The sequence below is a fragment of the Eublepharis macularius genome, chromosome 3, assembly GCF_028583425.1.
Source record: "Eublepharis macularius isolate TG4126 chromosome 3, MPM_Emac_v1.0, whole genome shotgun sequence".
Lineage (NCBI taxonomy): Eukaryota > Metazoa > Chordata > Lepidosauria > Squamata > Eublepharidae > Eublepharis > Eublepharis macularius.
The window spans coordinates 155,705,437-155,722,694 of record NC_072792.1 but is presented as its reverse complement, the minus strand read 5'-3'; the positions used below and the strand labels follow the sequence as shown (position 1 = coordinate 155,722,694).

The following is a 17,258-nucleotide window of genomic DNA, read 5'->3' as shown; positions in this document are numbered from 1 at the left end:
TGTGTGTGCATGCATCTGTGTCAGTAGAAAAGACCAAGAGTCCACTAGCACCTAGAAGACTAACAAAATTTGTGGTACGGCATGAGCTTTCATGAGCCACAGCTCACTTCTTCAGATACTGTGGTTCATGAAAGCTCATACCCTACCACAAATTTTGTTAGTCTTATAGATGCTAATGGACTCTTGCTCTTCTCTACCGCTACAGACAGACTAACATGGCTATCCATCTTGATGCATCTGTGTGTTTAAGAGGGGATAAATAAGAGAAAACTCTCAGTGAAACACACAAAGACCCCATTGAAACATGTACATATGCAAGAGGTATCGGTTTTTGGCAATTCCCCTTCCCCTACAGGTGTCCTACAACTCCCCTCTCATGCTGCCCTGGGGATTCCTCATCCAGCATTTTACACTGGATCCAACCCAATGACTTCAGTGAAAACATAAGAAACCAGAAAAGAAGATGACCCTGAATGTAAGATGATCCCCTTAAAAAGGAGTTATATATAATAGGTTATTCATTACTGTACCTAACAGTAACATGAACAAAAATTTCAGATCCCACCACCCCTGATGGAAAAAAAATACCTTTTATATCAAACAGCACTATTGGATCACCATCTAGTGCTGTTGCATTGGTCCACTATTGGATGGACCAGTGGTCCATCTAGTCTAGCATCCTTTATCACAATGTAGTAAATCAGTTGCCATGGAAGGCCAACAAACATGGCATAGAGGCCAAGGCCTTCCTTTGATGTTACCTCCTAGCATGATGTTCTGAATTTGCTACCTCTGAATATTTCCACAGCTAGCAGCCACTATGGACCCCGTCCTTCATCAGTCTGTCTTAATCCCCTTTTAAAGCTAACTAAAGCACTTGAAAAGGGGCTTTTATGCATCAGTAACTAGCAGTACATTACAAAGTAGAGTTCCCTCTTGTAATCTCATTTTGAGTAGACTTGGAAGGGTATAGCTCTTCTTGGGGCTGCACTGTAGGTGTCAGATGATAGCCACAGGTACGAATCCCCCAAAGCCCCTACTTGGTAAAGGCCACCTTTGACACTTTGTGTGCCCAAGTAAAAATGGCATAAATGTTGTAAAATACGTATCTAAAGTAGATCACAGTTTCTCTGTAAGTGAGTGGTAAGCACCTAGAAGGTGCACTAAGAGAAAGCACATGCTCTCCTCCAATCCTCTTTCGATCCTGTCTGTATGCATTCCATTAATATTTCTTCTGGTTTTGTTGCAGTGTTTAGCAAAGCAAACATGTGTCCTGGAAATGCTGAAAAGACCAAAAAGGCAAAAGAGCTGAAGGGAGTGAAAGTGGCAGCCAACTGCCTGTGTTTCAATTCCGGAATTAATTTTTAGGCATGATCTTAGTTAAACTGGAAGGGAGGAACATCGTGCAGAACAGACTGGCAAATAACAATGGCACAGAACCAAACAATTCTGCTCACTCTTGTTTTGCAAAAGGGCATCGTTGCCTTATCATTCAGGGGAATAAGCTGTGCCATCTTGCATGTTCTACAATATTACAAGAACCCTTTTTTCATTTTAGCAATCCAGCAAGAACTTCAACTCCTTCAGGAAGCTTTCCAATTGGGGGGGGGAACCCTCCACTGTAACATATTTGAAATTAAATTGAAAGTCACAGAACCATGACATGAGGTAGGTGAACACATTATTGTCCGACTGCGACTAACATAATGCTCAGTATTTCCGTCTAACGGGACACATGTAATTCACACTGATGTTGACATGATTTAACCATGCCCTGTGATCTGAAGAACAAATCCATGTAGAATATGAACAAGGATCTTTTATTGGGCCAGGGACGGAATTTGACATTTATAAAAGTAATGATTTCTCTTCTGGCACAAGTCAACCAAGGAAAGGAGAGAGCAGGCCAATAATAAAACATACTTTATTATTGAGGATGTGGGAGTTCCCAGAACAAAAAGTGGGGGAAAGGCAAGATTCCGTTCTTGGAAGACATAAAGGTCTTGCTCCAATTTGGTTCCAAAAAATGGTTACTAATAAAGGGAACACAGCCCATTCCCTAAGTTGTTGTACTTTAGTACTGAATAGTGAAATAAGAGATTGGTATATTTGATTTCATATAAAACTCATAGAAACTCTATCTTAAGGGAAGCTAGTGGGAGCATAAGGTTTAATGCAATTTCTTCCACCCTGTTTTTTAAATTTTTCCTAAGCTTTTACAATCTAGCTACTATTCATTTCATTTGCTCTTTGGTTCCCTTTGTTTTATTCCCCATATGCCACATATGCAGATTTCTGCTCTCCCCACAGCCTATCTCGTTCAACTAGCCTTTTAACACCAGTTGAGAGCTAAGCGGCTCAGTTATGCCATGTCTATTGCTTTGCCCTTCTTCCAGCAATTACAGTCTAGACCTGCTCCCTTTTTTGCCAAGCAAAGTTTCACTGTTGGCTTACACAGCACACTTGGGACGCTGCTAAGCTGTACTTCAGCATTCTCTTTGGTGAGAGACAAATTATAGAGTTAAGAGAGCTGAAAATTTTATGAGATGCACTATTTTCTTCGGTGTATAAGCTCACTTCCTTTATTCCGCAATTGTTCTATCAATAGCTACTAGGCCTTGTGACTAAAGGAAGCTTCCACAGTCAGAGGCAGCAAACCGTTGTGTTCCATTGCAGGAACACAACATCTGGGGAAGTCCTTGACCTCTATGCCCTGCTTGTGGTCAATGGCCGTGTGAAACAGGTTGCTGGACTAGAAGGACCACTGGTCTGATTCAGCAGCGCTCTTATGTGTTTCTGTAGCACAATGGTTAAGTGGTTCGACACTCAGCAACTCTACTGGTTCGAACCCCACTACTGCCATGAGCTCAGTAGGTGGCCTTGGGTAAACCACTCCTCTCTGCCCCAGCTTCCCAGCACTAACTTGTTCTCTGCTCTGGGTAAGGCACTAATCTGTCTAGAAGAGCAGTATATAAATGCAGTTGTTGTTGTTGTTGTTGTTGTTGTTGTTGTTGTTGAACTAGTTTTTCATATTTTTGGAAACCCTACAAACACTCACAAAACTCTTTAACAGAGATAGAAGTGGAAACGTGTATACACAACAGGCAACATTTCTTCTATCATGCCAATTTCAACACTCTGAAAGAAGTGCCTGTCTTCAGCCTAAAACAGCCCTTTACTCTGTTTTTCTGCAGAAAGTGTCTTATGCAACACTGTTAAAGGATTCTACCTACCTTCAGTGGCAAAATATTCAAGATGGCACAGCGTTTGCTCCATGTACTGGGAATCTTTGGAAAGTCTCTCAAAAATGACATTATCCTGCCAATAAGAAAGTAAATAAATAAACAGTGTGTTCATAAACTCATTGTATAATATTCCGTATGTTGAATTAAGGCATTGCTATCCTCCCTTTCGAAGAAAGGCAACTGTTTATATATATAAGGAAGATAGCGGCTGAGTCAAAAAACCACCACCACCACCACCCCCCACACACACTCCGACTACAACTCAACCCTAACCAGACGACTGGTGTTGTCAAAATGGACCGCAACAGCTACGAGCTTGATCCTGATCACATAAACACCAATCCTGAAAGTAGGACTATCCTACACATACTTGTTAAAGAGTAAGTTGTACCAATGCTTAGGATTGTGCTTTACTGACAATACTATGGAGTTAAATCAAAAAGAGTCCAGTAGCACCTTTAAGACTAACCAACTTTATTGTAGCATAAGCTTTCGAGAATCACAGTTCTCTTCGTCAGATACTATGGAGTTGAAACCCTAAACTTTCTGAGTCCTATGTGAGCACTATTATTTAGAACACTAGTTTATGAGACACTAACTATCAGAAGTATAACAGAAACCACACTGACAATTGTCTTGTTAACAGAAATGGGACACTTACAGCTCCTTTGCAGTACAGACGTAGCTGCCCTGCTGGAGTCCGAACAATGACAGACATTCTCTTTCTGTTACTGGAAAAAAAGGGGAAAAGTCTTTAATATAATACTTTTATTATTATGAATAACTAGTAAAATGCCTGCCAAGATGTGGGAACATGTATGGCACATCCACACTGCCTGTTGCTCACAGTCAGTCTTGTTCTTTTGTTAGTGTGAGGTGTATTGGTAATGAGGTATGCAAACACACCAGAGTAGGGACTGGTTGTCTGACTGATTATTTTTTGGCCAGAGTCCACCAGCAGCTCATGATATTTGTAAAAGGTAACATTAAAAATTAAAACCTTTAAATAAATGAACCTATAAGAACAGTTGTAGGTGAGGAGGGAGAGAGAACTGATTGAAAAAACAGGCCTTTAAATTACTTAACGGAAAAACAAAATAAAACTCAGAAAGAAAATATAAACAAACATACAAACAAGCCCTGACCTGGATAGCCCAGGAGAGCCTGATCTCGTCACATCTCAGAAACTAAGCAGGGTTGGCGTTGGTTAGTAATTAGATGGGAAACCTCCAATGAAGAACAGAGTTGCAGAGGCAGGCAATGGCAAACCACCTCTGTTGGTCTCTTGCCATGAAAACCCCACCAGGGGTCGCTATAAGTCAACTATGATTTGAGGGAAAGGTTTCCTTTCCATCAACACACAAGGGAAAAAACTTTCTCACAAAAAGAGATCACAGGTCATCATCATTACACTCAAATTTTCCACCAGGAGCCATTTCAGAATGAGAAAACAGTAGGAGAGGAGAAGATGAAGCTGCTTCTCCCAGTGGGCTGCAGTCATGATTCAAGCTGGGCCCACATGTGTCTGAAGACACAGAACTCCCACAGCATGCCTGACACAAAGTTCTTGAGGCAGCTGAGGGCCTTGCGTTGTGGTGACTGGACTTCAGCTGAGTCAGGAGAAGGCACCCGATGGTGTCTTTGTACGCATGCCTCCCTCTGCTTGGTGTAGCAGCTTAGCTGATGTCACAAAAGCCTCAAGCCAAGTAAAGTTATGACAGATATGACCCAGTATTCCTAGGGTTCTCCTCCAGGTGACAGGTGCAGGCCTCGTAAACCAGGCAATCACCTGGTAACTTGTAGCAAGTAAGAGTTGCCTCCAGGGGACCTGATTGGGGGAATTTCTGTCAAGTGGAAGAGAAAACATTTTGCTTTGTTTTCCATTCAGGTTATCACTATGCCACAAACAACTGACATAAGTACAGATGAGCAGGCAGGCTGCCCAAAAAAGTGTGGATTAGTTTGTTCTGTGGACTTATTTTCAAGGCTGCCTTACATATAGATTATTACTTTTTCTCCCTGTGTGGGTCCATATGGACGTAAGGAAAGCCACCCCCACTGTGGTGAGCATGATAAAGGGACATGATGGCATCCACATGCCACTTGCTGCTGCTACCATCTCTCCCCACCCCATTGCACTGGTGCGAAAGCACCATCCGGGTGAGAAGCTTGCCCCCTGGCAGTCCAGCAAGCCCCCCCATCACAACAAAAAGTGAGGCATGGCTGAACTGTTTTTTAAAAGAGCCCTGTTAAAGGTGGGGAAAATGCCACTTTGAAGGTGGTGCTAAGCTCCGCCATCCTCATCCACTCCCATATTGGCTGCAAGCAGAGCCTTTATACAGAAGCTGGACCTGTAGCTGTGCATCGTTCCCCCTTTAAGTCAGAGCTTCTTTTGGGGGGGGGCGCTCTGGCTTAAAAGGCAAAACCCCAGGAGTTGCGCTCAGAAGAAGCATGGCATTGTGAGCAAACTCCCCTTGCAAGACTGCAGGCAAAGCAATTTAGGAGAAGGTAGAGGAGTTAGCCGTGTTAGTCTGTGGTAGCAAAATCAAAAAGAGTCCAGTAGCACCTTCAAGACTAACCAATTTTATTGTAGCATAAGCTTTCGAGAATCAAGTTCTCTTAGTCAGATGCATGGTACAGAAACTGGTCAAATATAAGTACCAGTTTCTGTACCATGCATCTGACGAAGAGAACTTGATTCTCAAAAGCTTATGCTACAATAAAATTGGTTAGTCTTAAAGGCACTACTGGACTCTAGGAGAAGGTAGAGACAGCAAATAAATATTCTTGGAGGAGGAAGCTCATTATGATTATAGGAATATCCAGAAAGGAATAGTTAGTGTTTCTTTTTCTTATATATCACTTCCCTGTAGTTCAAGAGTCAAGCCTAAATTCCATGGCTAATACTTAAGCAATCAAGGAAGTCTAAAGTGAGTGGGAAATGTGAGCATAATGTGTACATACATGCATAAGACCCAAGCTTTGGGTACACTTTACTGGGGCCTAGAAATTGGGGAAGGCCCAGCCTGTTTTGAAAGCCAATTCATATGAATCCTGAGACTGTATGTATAGGATGGGATCCCGGGGGGGGGGGATGTCCCAAGACTGTAATGGGCCTGAAAAAATTATACTTGGATTTGTGTATTGTGTGTATGCATACAACATGAGCGTGTGAGTGAAAGAACACATGAAATCCTCAACACATCACAATAGCTGGAAAACAACATTATCAGTATTGTCGAAGGCTTCCACGGCCGGAGAATGATGGTTGTTGGGGGTTTTCCGGGCTGTCTTGCCGTGGTCTTGGCATTGTAGTTCCTGACGTTTCGCCAGCAGCTGTGGCTGGCATCTTCAGAGGTGTAGCACCAAAAGACAGAGATCTCTCAGTGTCACTGAGAGATCTCTGTCTTTTGGTGCTACACCTCTGAAGATGCCAGCCACAGCTGCTGGCGAAACGTCAGGAACTACAATGCCAAGACCACGGCAAGACAGCCCGGAAAACCCCCAACAACCAACATTATCAGTACTTTTGTATTTCACAAATGAGAAAAATTCTGGTTGGTAGAACATATAAGAAGGGAAGTGAGAGGAGAGATTAAAATAGGGGGCTGAGAATGGGACTAAAAGCAAATGCAAAACTCCAGTGGGAAGGGAAAACACCTACACTACTGAGCTTTTGACCCAAAAAGGAAGAATGAATCATTTACAGTTCTCTAAAGATGTATAAATATGAGTAATGGGGAAAACTGCAGAATCAGGAAAAGTGTCCTAATCTGGCCCAAGAAGCAGTTTCCTATAGGATGGGGCTTGTGTGATCACTCATATTATTGTAAAATTAATAGGGAAATATACACTTCAATATACTGAGGTGTAGAACTGTAAAATGGCAGGAGAACAAGCTTTTTAACAATGATCCTAACCATGCCTGCTTGGAAATGTGTCCTAATAAGTTAAATGGGACTGACTTCCCCTTGTGCCTGCCTTCAGATTTCAGCCTTAAGAGGGCTGCGATCGAATTTTTCATGTTATTAAAGAGAGAGAGAATAGATCATTTTACGGCGAAAAAAAAATACTGAAAGTACTAAAGAAATGTCACTGTAGAGGTCACTCTGAAAATACCAAAAAAAGTACAAGGAAAACTTATGGGTGGAAGCAATTATGCCACAAATGTGTGCTAGGTCCTTTGAGAACCTCAAAGCCACAACAATGGAAACTTGAACCGCTCTTCCTAATCTCATCTATATACATTAACTGCATTTCATTATTTCTTTTCTCCTTCTTTAGTAGATTAAATGGAAGATCCCACCAACAGTGCATTTAGTCAACATTTAGAAAACAGTGATCTGAGCCTCCATCAAACTATTGGCAAATTAGAAAACAAATTGCCAGCAGCTTGCCCTCCCCCCGCAAAGATTTTTTATTTATTTCATGTGTGTGCCTTATTAGGGATTAAAATAATGTCACATAACCCAGATAATAATTCAATCAGAGAGAGAGAGAGAGAGAGAATTTAAATAATATAGAATGAAATCAGATGATTTTAAGTATATTTTAAATATAATTATATTGTAAGAACATGGAAACAAAAGGAACATTACAACATTATACAAACTTTTATTTTTATACTGAGTAGTAAACATTGTACTGACCTTAACAGGGGAATGGTCTGTTACACAGTCATTTGACAGATTCAGTTGTATACTCAAAACAACTTAAATGCGCACCTAACATAATTTGAGAAGTGGCCCTTTTGTTTTTCTTTCTCTGTGCTTTCGTAACTCTTATTTAGTTCAACCCGCACAGATACAAAGGATGGTGCATCTTTCAAGACTTAAAAAATTATCAAATTTACTAGGAAACAGCAGACAGGATAGCCCAAGGCTAAATTCATGGCATTTGTTCTGTTAGCTTCCGTGAGAAAACTGAACCTATTTTAGCAATGGGAATATTTGTGACCTCCTTGACAATGTCAAAGTAAAGCAGAAAAGAGTACATGGTTGAATTGCTTCCTAGTGGAAAGCTTTATTGTTTGAAAAGAGAGGCCTCCTGGAAGATGTTCTAGACGATAAATAGACCACACAACCTTTGCACATTTATTTAATTCTGAAGAGCCTAATGAAACGAACCTATGAATATAACAGGAAGCCACTGAATGTAGAGCACTTCTCGAAAATAGCTGGACTTTTCCTCATACTTATCTTCCCTTAGTGAAATTACTTCAAAATGGAAATTACCTTGAAAATTCCAACACATTAAGGATCTCAAATGTCTCCTCTTCACCTAGCTGCAAAACATGAGATGGAAAACAAAACTTCAATAACGAAAAACTATAATGAACAATGAGAAACCGTAGGGGAGACCATTCTGTTTTCCAGCACATGGATTGAAATATGTGCAGCTGGCTCCCTCTGCTGCATAAAACGGTGTACTTATCCTTCCATTACTCTTGTTTACCCCTGCATTCCGTGACGATTCTCCAAGCACAGTGCACTGCAAGGGCTTCATTATGAAGCTTCCATAGAGCCCCCATTCAAATTACAGGGGTGACTGTTCTGCTCATTTCAGCTACGTGATTGACAGGGTGATCCCAAACAGAGTCATAGCCTTCTAAAACCACTGACTTCAATAGACACAGAAAGGTGCAACTCTGCTAAGGATTGCACCATCAAACCTTTCAACCACTGCCTTAATGAAGCTGACATATAATTTATGTCAATGATATGTAATTATGCAAATCATATTTTAGCCTTCACGCTCACAACAGATTTCCAGCATGTCTGCTTTGTGCTTGCCGGTTTCCTGTCTATCGGCCCCTCCTCCATGCCAGCCACACCACATGCCAATCATGTTCCTTGCTCCATCTGCCTCTGTGACTGAACCCTCCCTTTGTGTGCTCTCCTCTCAGAACACACGGCATTGCCCCAACCCTTTGGACACGTTCTTACCGCATCAATGATAACTGAATCTGGAGTCCTTCCAGTGAAGACATAGCCAAGCTTTTTTGCTCCTTTGACTAAGGCCCCTTCATCTGTCAATAAAAAGAGCTTTTATGGAAAACATTACAAATATAGAAAGCAATTTAAAAATATATCATTTTGCTGTGTGGTCACGTCATGAGCACTGGGTGTCTGCTTAGCAGGCATGGGCCCTTCCTCCTCTTTCTGCTCCTTCAATTGCTCATATCTTTGTTAATTACTCTTCCAAACTGTTACTAACTTGTGCTTCTTGAGTCTGTTTACTACAACACAATGCTGAGCCCTTTATGTCCAGGCTAGCAATAAATGTGAAACTGCCTTATACTCGCTGATCTATCAAGGTCATTACTGTCCCAGCTTGACTGGCAGTGTTCCCTTGAATCTCCGGTGGAGATATTTCACATCACCTGCTACCTGATTCTTTTAACTGGAGATGCTGAGGATTGAACTTGACACCTGAGCATGCAAAGTAGATGCTCTGCCCCTGAGCTATAGCCCCACACCAGGACCAAGGACTTAGGCGCAGCTTTGCACCACACAAACTAGCCAAAATAACTGGCACGCAAGAACGGCACTTCTGAAGGAAATAAGTTGCCCTTTTTGAGGATTGAGAGTTGAAATGCCATCTAAAGGCTCTCTTGGGTAGAAAAAGACATTTTCTTAACTGGCTGGTTGGATCAATATACTATTTAATTTGTTCCTTTGTAAGGGTTCTTTATCCCCACAAAAGAAGGATTCAGTGACCAACCTGGAGAAGAGGCCTGGTAGATTATCCTGTTTCCATCCCTTTCAGGAACTACAGTGTGACACACAGCCAAGAGCCTGAGGAATTCTCGGATGTGAGCAGCTGTGGGCTACAAGACAAGATCCAAGTTAATCCAACTAGTCATGCCACCAGAAGCTTCGAAATCTTGCACTGCTAAAAGAAGTGTGAAATGATGTCTGCTGCTGCCCTACTTAACTTTTCTGTAATCATTTTGCCTTTCTAATTCCTGTCAAACACACAGGCCCACAGCTATATAGGGGCACCCCTCCCCCAATTCCCAGCTTTCTTTTCAAAAGTCTCCAGACTTTTTCCTTGTGGAGATATAAGGGGGGTGTGCAAGCAGTTTTTGTCCAGATTGCCTAGGAAGGAATGGAGGATGGGAATATAAAAGAAGGCTTGAACCGAGTCAGTTAATTTTTTTAAAAAATTAATTCTTCTTTGCTCTGTCCAATCCCTTTTTCTTCCTGGCCCTGCTTTGCTCCTTTCTTGTTTGTTTCTCTCTTCTTTAACGTCAACAATGAGAAGTACACAGAACATTAAGCAGAAACTTCAGTAAATATGTACTATTCTTGGACTGCCTCCTCTATTGACAGTAGGGAAATTATTACATTTACTTCATTTATATCCCACCTGTCTCTCTAAAGAGGATCCAGAGTGGCTTATGTCATTCTTCTCTCATTCATTCTATCCTCATCACAACCCTGTGACGTATGTCAGGCTGAGAGTGTGTGCCAGGTCCAAGGTCACTCAGCGAGTTTCCATGGCAGAGTGGGGATTTGAGGCTGGGTCTCAGGCAGGTGTCATTCAGGAACCTCCCATTTTAATATTAAAGCCCTGATTGCTTTCTTCCTTAGGCAGAAGCTTTCCCATCACTCCCCACCCCCACTCACACCCTGCAACATCTCTTAAGGGAAGAATATGGGTATGCTAATTAAGACAACAAAGGACTCCTAGTGTGATTATAAGCAAGTCACTTTTCCCTAGATAGCTGGTGGTACGTCATATTATAAATATAACGGATTCTTCTAAGACTTCTCTGAACATGTAAATTGGAGATGGGAGGCATTAATATGGCACTAACCACTTTTTACATTTAGCAAATAGTTAATCTCCATGTAATTTTTTTATTGTCTAATCTGGTAAATAGTCTCTCTCTTCCAAGCCTCATGATTGTACCTATGTTAAATTCCCAGATACTATATACTACAATACCTAATGGTGTATGGAAACGCTACTACTTAATGTGATATTATCAGGCCTCACCCCATGATATCACTGGATCCCATCATGACATCATCAGGCCCCACCCAATAAGACTCAGTGTTTAGGATGATGGGAATAAGCACCCATGTGTGCTTATTCCCCTTCTTGGCTACTGTCTGCCAATTGATTTACAGCTTCTAGGAATGAAAGTACAGCCTTCCTGGACCAATGGCCCATTCTTGTTTCTTGGCCCATCACTTCAGGTTCTTATTGTTCATTTGACAACTGTCAGGTCTATCCAACTATACCCCCTCACTTGAGGCTTCATCAGTTGACAGAGAACAATCTTGCTTTTCTTAGCATTAGAGAGTTAGAGGGGCATCTCGTAATTTCCCTGTATGAAATCAATTATTCAGTCTGCCTTTGTCCTTCCATTTTCATAGCTTACAATAGATTCCACCCACCTGATTCTATAGCAACAAAGAGGGCTGCCTTGTCACGTCAGCTCCACCACGCAACCATTGTTCTCTCTTTGACATACAGTGTCACCAGCAGTGCTGAATTTAGTCCACTGCTTGATGCCAAAACAAAACACTGAAAACGTTATCTCAGAGATAACAGTCAATCTCCTGATATTTGTGGATGGTGCAGGTCACCTTATTTCCCATCTTCTAATTCAAAATGGGGAAAATTTTTACCTGCATTTTGTCCAAGAAATCTGGGATAACATTTACTGTTTATTTGGCTGGCCCAACACCAAATGTGAGGGTATCTCACCTCACACAAATAATGTGTTAAGTGAGTTTGATCTAATATTATGTATTAGCTTAGATTATTGTCATCTCCCCTTTCTCCAACAAATTTAAGATGGAGCATACGGTCCACCTCCCTCTCTGCTTTGATCATCACAACAACCCTGCATAGTGGGGAGAGCTGATGACTTGCCCACTCAGTAGATTTCCTGGTAGAGCAGGGAAGACTGAATAACTAGTGGTCTGATCCAGCAGGGCTCTTCTTATGGTCTATCCGAATATGTGTAGTTATCTTTTTCTGGATCACAGCCAATTTTCACCGATGCAGAACATTGTTCAACTGTCTCAACTGGGACACACAGAAGTTCTTGCAGAGTTGTCATCCTATTGACTTGACCACAGCTGATTATCCACACACAGAACCCCGTAAAGGCTCCACTGAACACACACAGTTGTCACATTCACTACTTTCAATTTATGCAGAGAAGACACATCAAAAATTACACTGCCGGTAACTCCGTCCAAACGGGATCAGTGGTTCCTTGAGATCTGCTCTGAAGGCTCTACTCCACGTCACCTAATTGCATGATAATACAGGGCTCTGGGCAGGACTTTCTCAGCAGGGCCACTGCAGCTGTCAAACCAGGTGCCCAGGAAGGCCTGCCAGGTCACTTCATTGTTACAGTTTTGGCAGAGGGTACAAACCTTGCTATTTTTCTCAGGTGCTTTAAACTGAACAATTGAAAGGAATTCTGTTGCTGCTGCTTTTTGTATGTTTTGCTGGATTTTTAATTGCTTTAAGTTGGTTCTCATTTTAAAACTTACACATTGCCTCAGAAGGAAAGACAGTAAATACATTTACTAAAGAAGTTCCTCGGACTTATTATTCTCTGTCAAGAAGCAAGCAAGGTACCCAGGTAACATTTATTTTATTTTTAATTTCCCTTTCCTATTTCTGGTATATTAATCTCTTTGTTACTGATTCTTCCAGATCCCTTTATACAAAATGTCATTTTCAAAAGCTGTACAATGTTTCTGTCCAGTACCAGACATGCTAACCATAAACACATGGAAGACCCACTGATTTCAATGGTGACTATTACTTCCAGCTGGGGTATATTTACATGACCTCCTGGTTTGCAATACCCACATCATGTCTTCTTAGATCATGTGATTCTTGATTTGCACTAGATGGACTAACATTGAGTAAGATTGTTCTCTGTCAGCTGATGAAGTCTCAAGTGAGGGTGTGTGGTTGGACAGACGATGACAGCAGTCAAATGAACAATAAGAGCCTGCAGCGATGGGCCAAGAAACAAGAACGGGCCATTGGTCTGACCCAGGAAGGCTGTACTTTCATTCACCCATGGGCTTAGACTGGAGTAACTCTGCTTAGGATTGCACTCTAAGTGACTCATGTAGACTCATGAACAACTGACTATTTGTGTACAGGATCCCGCTTGCCATGAGTAAAGAGCTAGTGTAAGCAGCAAGAAAACAGAGTTTGCCAGTAATCATGTTAGTTGGGTTTAAGGGCACTGTCTAAAGAGACAGGTATGGCTCACACAGGTAGGAAGACTTCAGGGACTATCACCAAACTCACACTTTCAAGTTATTCATTAAGCTCAATGGGTGACTTTGGGCCAACACTCCCTCAGCTTAAACAAACTCACCAGGTTGTTATGAAGGGGAAAATGCAGGAGGGGAGAGCCTCGTACTACACCCTGAGCTCTTTGGAGAAGGGTGGGATATAGATGTTGTGCTGTCTGTGAGGAACTACCAAGAGCCTGCAAAGGTGGAATTTGTGAAAACTGGCCTTTCCACATGGAGGCTGTATAAACATCCTGCCTTTTTTTCCCTGGCTGCCCTAGTTGCATCTCAACCCTGACATGGAGCCAACAGTTATCACAAACGGCACATTCTCATGAGCAGAGCTGGGCCACGATCCCCACGGGCTCCTGAATTGTTCACACCAGGGCCTTAAGCTAACATTCAGCCCAAAGGGAAAGGATATTAACCAGGAGCTGGCAGAACCATCCACAATAGAAAACTTGACTTACATGATCAGTCTCGATATTTTGCAACAGTCTTGGATCATCAAATTCACAAGATTCGCTGGTGGAAGGAGGCAGCTGGCTAAGAATACAATAAAAAGAAGTGTTATAAATGCCCATTAAACATATGTTCCAATTAATAATACACACAAACCTGAAACACTACAGAATAAATTATCAAACATCAACACAACTGCTTTATACTGAGTTGGTCCATTCTGGTTCACAATTATCTATTTTGACTTGCAGCCGCTCTCCAAGGTCTCAGGCAGAGAAAGTCTTTCCTAAGCTGGGTTCCCTGAATTCCTTTTACTGGAAATGTCCTGCAGTGAGTCTAGGCCCTTCAGTATAAAGCTCATGCTCAAATTCAGAAAGACTTTCCTAAGCAGTAATTCAACTTTGGCTCTCTCCCAGCAACGCTCTTCCGGGTTATTTTTATCTGCCTTTTGCTGGGGGTGCAGTTCTGAAAAAATAGATGAAATAGTCTCTCTAATACTGGCGTGTATCCAACCACATAGTTCTGAAGACATAATGCCATTAAGTCTTCAGAAAAGGGGAGAATGATTTCCACCCATTCCCCCTTTCCACTGTGGACTTTGCCCCCAATGCCGATCCTTGGAATAAAATTGGGGGGGGGTTGATGGACTGTAGTCGGAGAGGGAAGGGGGAAAGCCTCACTAAGAACAGGTATGCCTTTGAAGAGTGTCTGGAAAATTCAGCTGACTTAGAACACAACAGCCAAATTACGACAAGGGTCTTGTTAGAATGAGTATATATCTCATTCTCAAGCCACAGGGAGGCTGCTTGTCCCTCCCTCAGGGTCCATGTGTCCTAGCATCACATGGCCAAGGACAAGTAGAGCCCGAGGAAGGGGCAAACAAGGCCTCCTGCAGCCATTTCTGCTAGGGAAAACAACCCAGGCGAGAAGACAGAAGCCCCTCCTCTCTCCTCACAGCATTCAGAGCCCCACGGAGTGATAGAGCAGTTTTTAAGGTGAGTCCTCTGATGTATGTGTGACTGTGAGTCAGGTCTGACTCCTTTCCTTGCCTACAGACAGCCCCCCAACCTTAAACGACTTCTCACCCACAACCATGAATCGGCCAGCAGAGTCACCAGCACAGGTACCAGGCCCTGCAACAGACCCAGATGCCAGCTCTGCCCTTATATCTACCCAGGGAATACAATTACAGGACCCAATGGCATCAACTACACTGTCTCTGGCTCTTACAGCTGCTCATCCTCCAATGTGATATATGCCCTCATGTGCCAACAATGTCCTTCTGCTCTGTACATTGGACAAACCAGCCAACCTCTACGCAAAAGAATAATTGGACACAAATCTGACATTAGAAATGGAAACGTCCAGAAACCAGGGGGAGAACACTTCAATCTACCAGGACATTCCCCCAAAGACTTAAAGGTCGCTGTAGTTCAACAGAAACCTTTCAAAAACAAAATCCAACGGGAGGCTGCTGAATCGGAATTCATATGCAAATTTGACTCTGTCAAGCTGGGACTGAATAGGGACTATGAATGGTTATCACATTATCACAGGTAACAGATTTCCTTTACAGAGGCGGGGGCTGGGGGAGCCCAGTGGCACCTGGCGTGGGCTTTTGGGGACCACAGTTCTCTTTGTCAGATGCATCTGGCGGGGAGAGCTGTGGTTATCGAAGGCTTATACTACATAGGAATTGGATGGTCTAGCTGTTTTACTGCTGCAAACTAACAGGGCAAACTCCCTTGAAGCCTCACCCAAGCCAACTGACCCCAAAAGGACACCAAAAGGAGATGTTTACATTTACTAGCAAAGGAATGTTTTGGTTGCACCCTCCCTCTCCCCCCCTAACTGCATCTTCTCTCTCCTCCCCTCCTCTTCTATATTTGACCAGTTTCTGTACTATGCATCTGACGAAGAGAACTTGATTCTCGAAAGCTTATGCTACAACAAAATTGGTTAGTCTTAAAGGTGCTACTGGACTCTTTTTGATTTTGCTACTACAGACTAACATGGCTAACTCCTCTAGGTCTGACTCCTGTCACATATACTTGAAACCTGAGACTGACATCTGAAGTCCTGCTCCAGGTCATCCCACCCATCTTCAGAGTTCAGAATGGTGGCAAATGGGCCAAATGGCCATTTTTGTGGTGACACCTTGTTTTTGTGTTTGTTTAGGCGTCAGGTCTAAATCTGACTAAATCTTGGAGATCTTAGATCCAGACCCCAGGTGACAGAGGCCAAAGATCTGTCCCATAGCCACTGATACCAGTTTAAAAGCATCTGTACTTCTTTAAAAATTGCCATTGGCCTCCAATCTAGATTGTGCATATAGCCCCAGGAGCACTTGTTTCACCCCTTTTCACCCCTAAAATAGCAGTGGGAGGCTGTTTTGACCCCAGAAGAGGCATGGGGGGAAACAAGAGCTCTTGGGGCTCCCGTGCCATTCATGCAGTCCAGATCAGGGCCCCACAGCAATTTTTAAAGAATTGCAATTGCTTTTAAAATGGTTTATTCAGCCACAGAATGGACATGTGGCTGCTGTGACTTGTAGTTTGGCCCTTATTTGTTATAAAGCGCATGAAGTGCGGAAAGGCAGGATAAATTTGTTTCAAATAAACATACTTCCTTTCAGCTCAGCGGCAGAAGTGATAAAGTTTATACCTTTCCTTGGCAACCGTTCGTCCAGTTGCATTTCCTATGCTTGCTGTGCTGCTGCCAAAAATAATTGTGTCAGACATCTGCCACCAGAGCCATTCTAGCAGGGTGAAGATACTTGTCCCAGACAGTCCAGATTTGTAATGAGAAGAAATCCCCATCAAATAATTTCAAACCATCGCCAGTGACTGTTTATTTACCTGAAGTCTTCTGAGGAACATTCTCTTGCCAGTTCTGGAAAGTGACTAAAAAAAAAAAGGAATAAACACAACCGATAAAACCAGCTGACCAGAAGAAAAGTGTTTATGCTAAGTATATGCTAAGAGTATATGACTCCAATGGAGCCTCTGAATGAATAGCAGAACAGAAAGATGGGGGCCAAGTGAGATTAGGACTGGAAAGATGAAGTGTGAAATGCATTCATCCAAGGAATCAAACCCCTGCCACTAGCAACGCAAGAACGCAGATCAAAATTATCCCACATGATAACAGCAGCCAAGAACATTAAGAAACAGGATTCTTAAAAGGCTGGGCTCTCTACTGAGCTCCTCCTAGGTTCCTCCCTCCTTTAAAAATATGTTTCATTAAAAGAGGAATGTTCCAGAAT

At 42.5% G+C, this 17,258-nt stretch overlaps 1 protein-coding gene across 1 annotated transcript in view; it reads right to left on the bottom strand.

The window, feature by feature from the left end:
- ATP8A2 (ATPase phospholipid transporting 8A2) overlaps positions 1-17,258 on the bottom strand; it is a 460,059-nt gene that overhangs the window by 330,636 nt on the left and 112,165 nt on the right. Inside the window, exons 15-21 of the mRNA XM_054973360.1 lie at positions 16,852-16,896; positions 14,002-14,077; positions 9,969-10,074; positions 9,191-9,273; positions 8,480-8,529; positions 3,907-3,976; positions 3,234-3,318 (exon numbers count right to left, since the gene is read on the bottom strand). Of these exons, the coding sequence (XP_054829335.1) occupies positions 3,234-3,318; positions 3,907-3,976; positions 8,480-8,529; positions 9,191-9,273; positions 9,969-10,074; positions 14,002-14,077; positions 16,852-16,896 (515 nt within the window). The remainder of the gene's footprint in view (positions 1-3,233; positions 3,319-3,906; positions 3,977-8,479; positions 8,530-9,190; positions 9,274-9,968; positions 10,075-14,001; positions 14,078-16,851; positions 16,897-17,258) is intronic.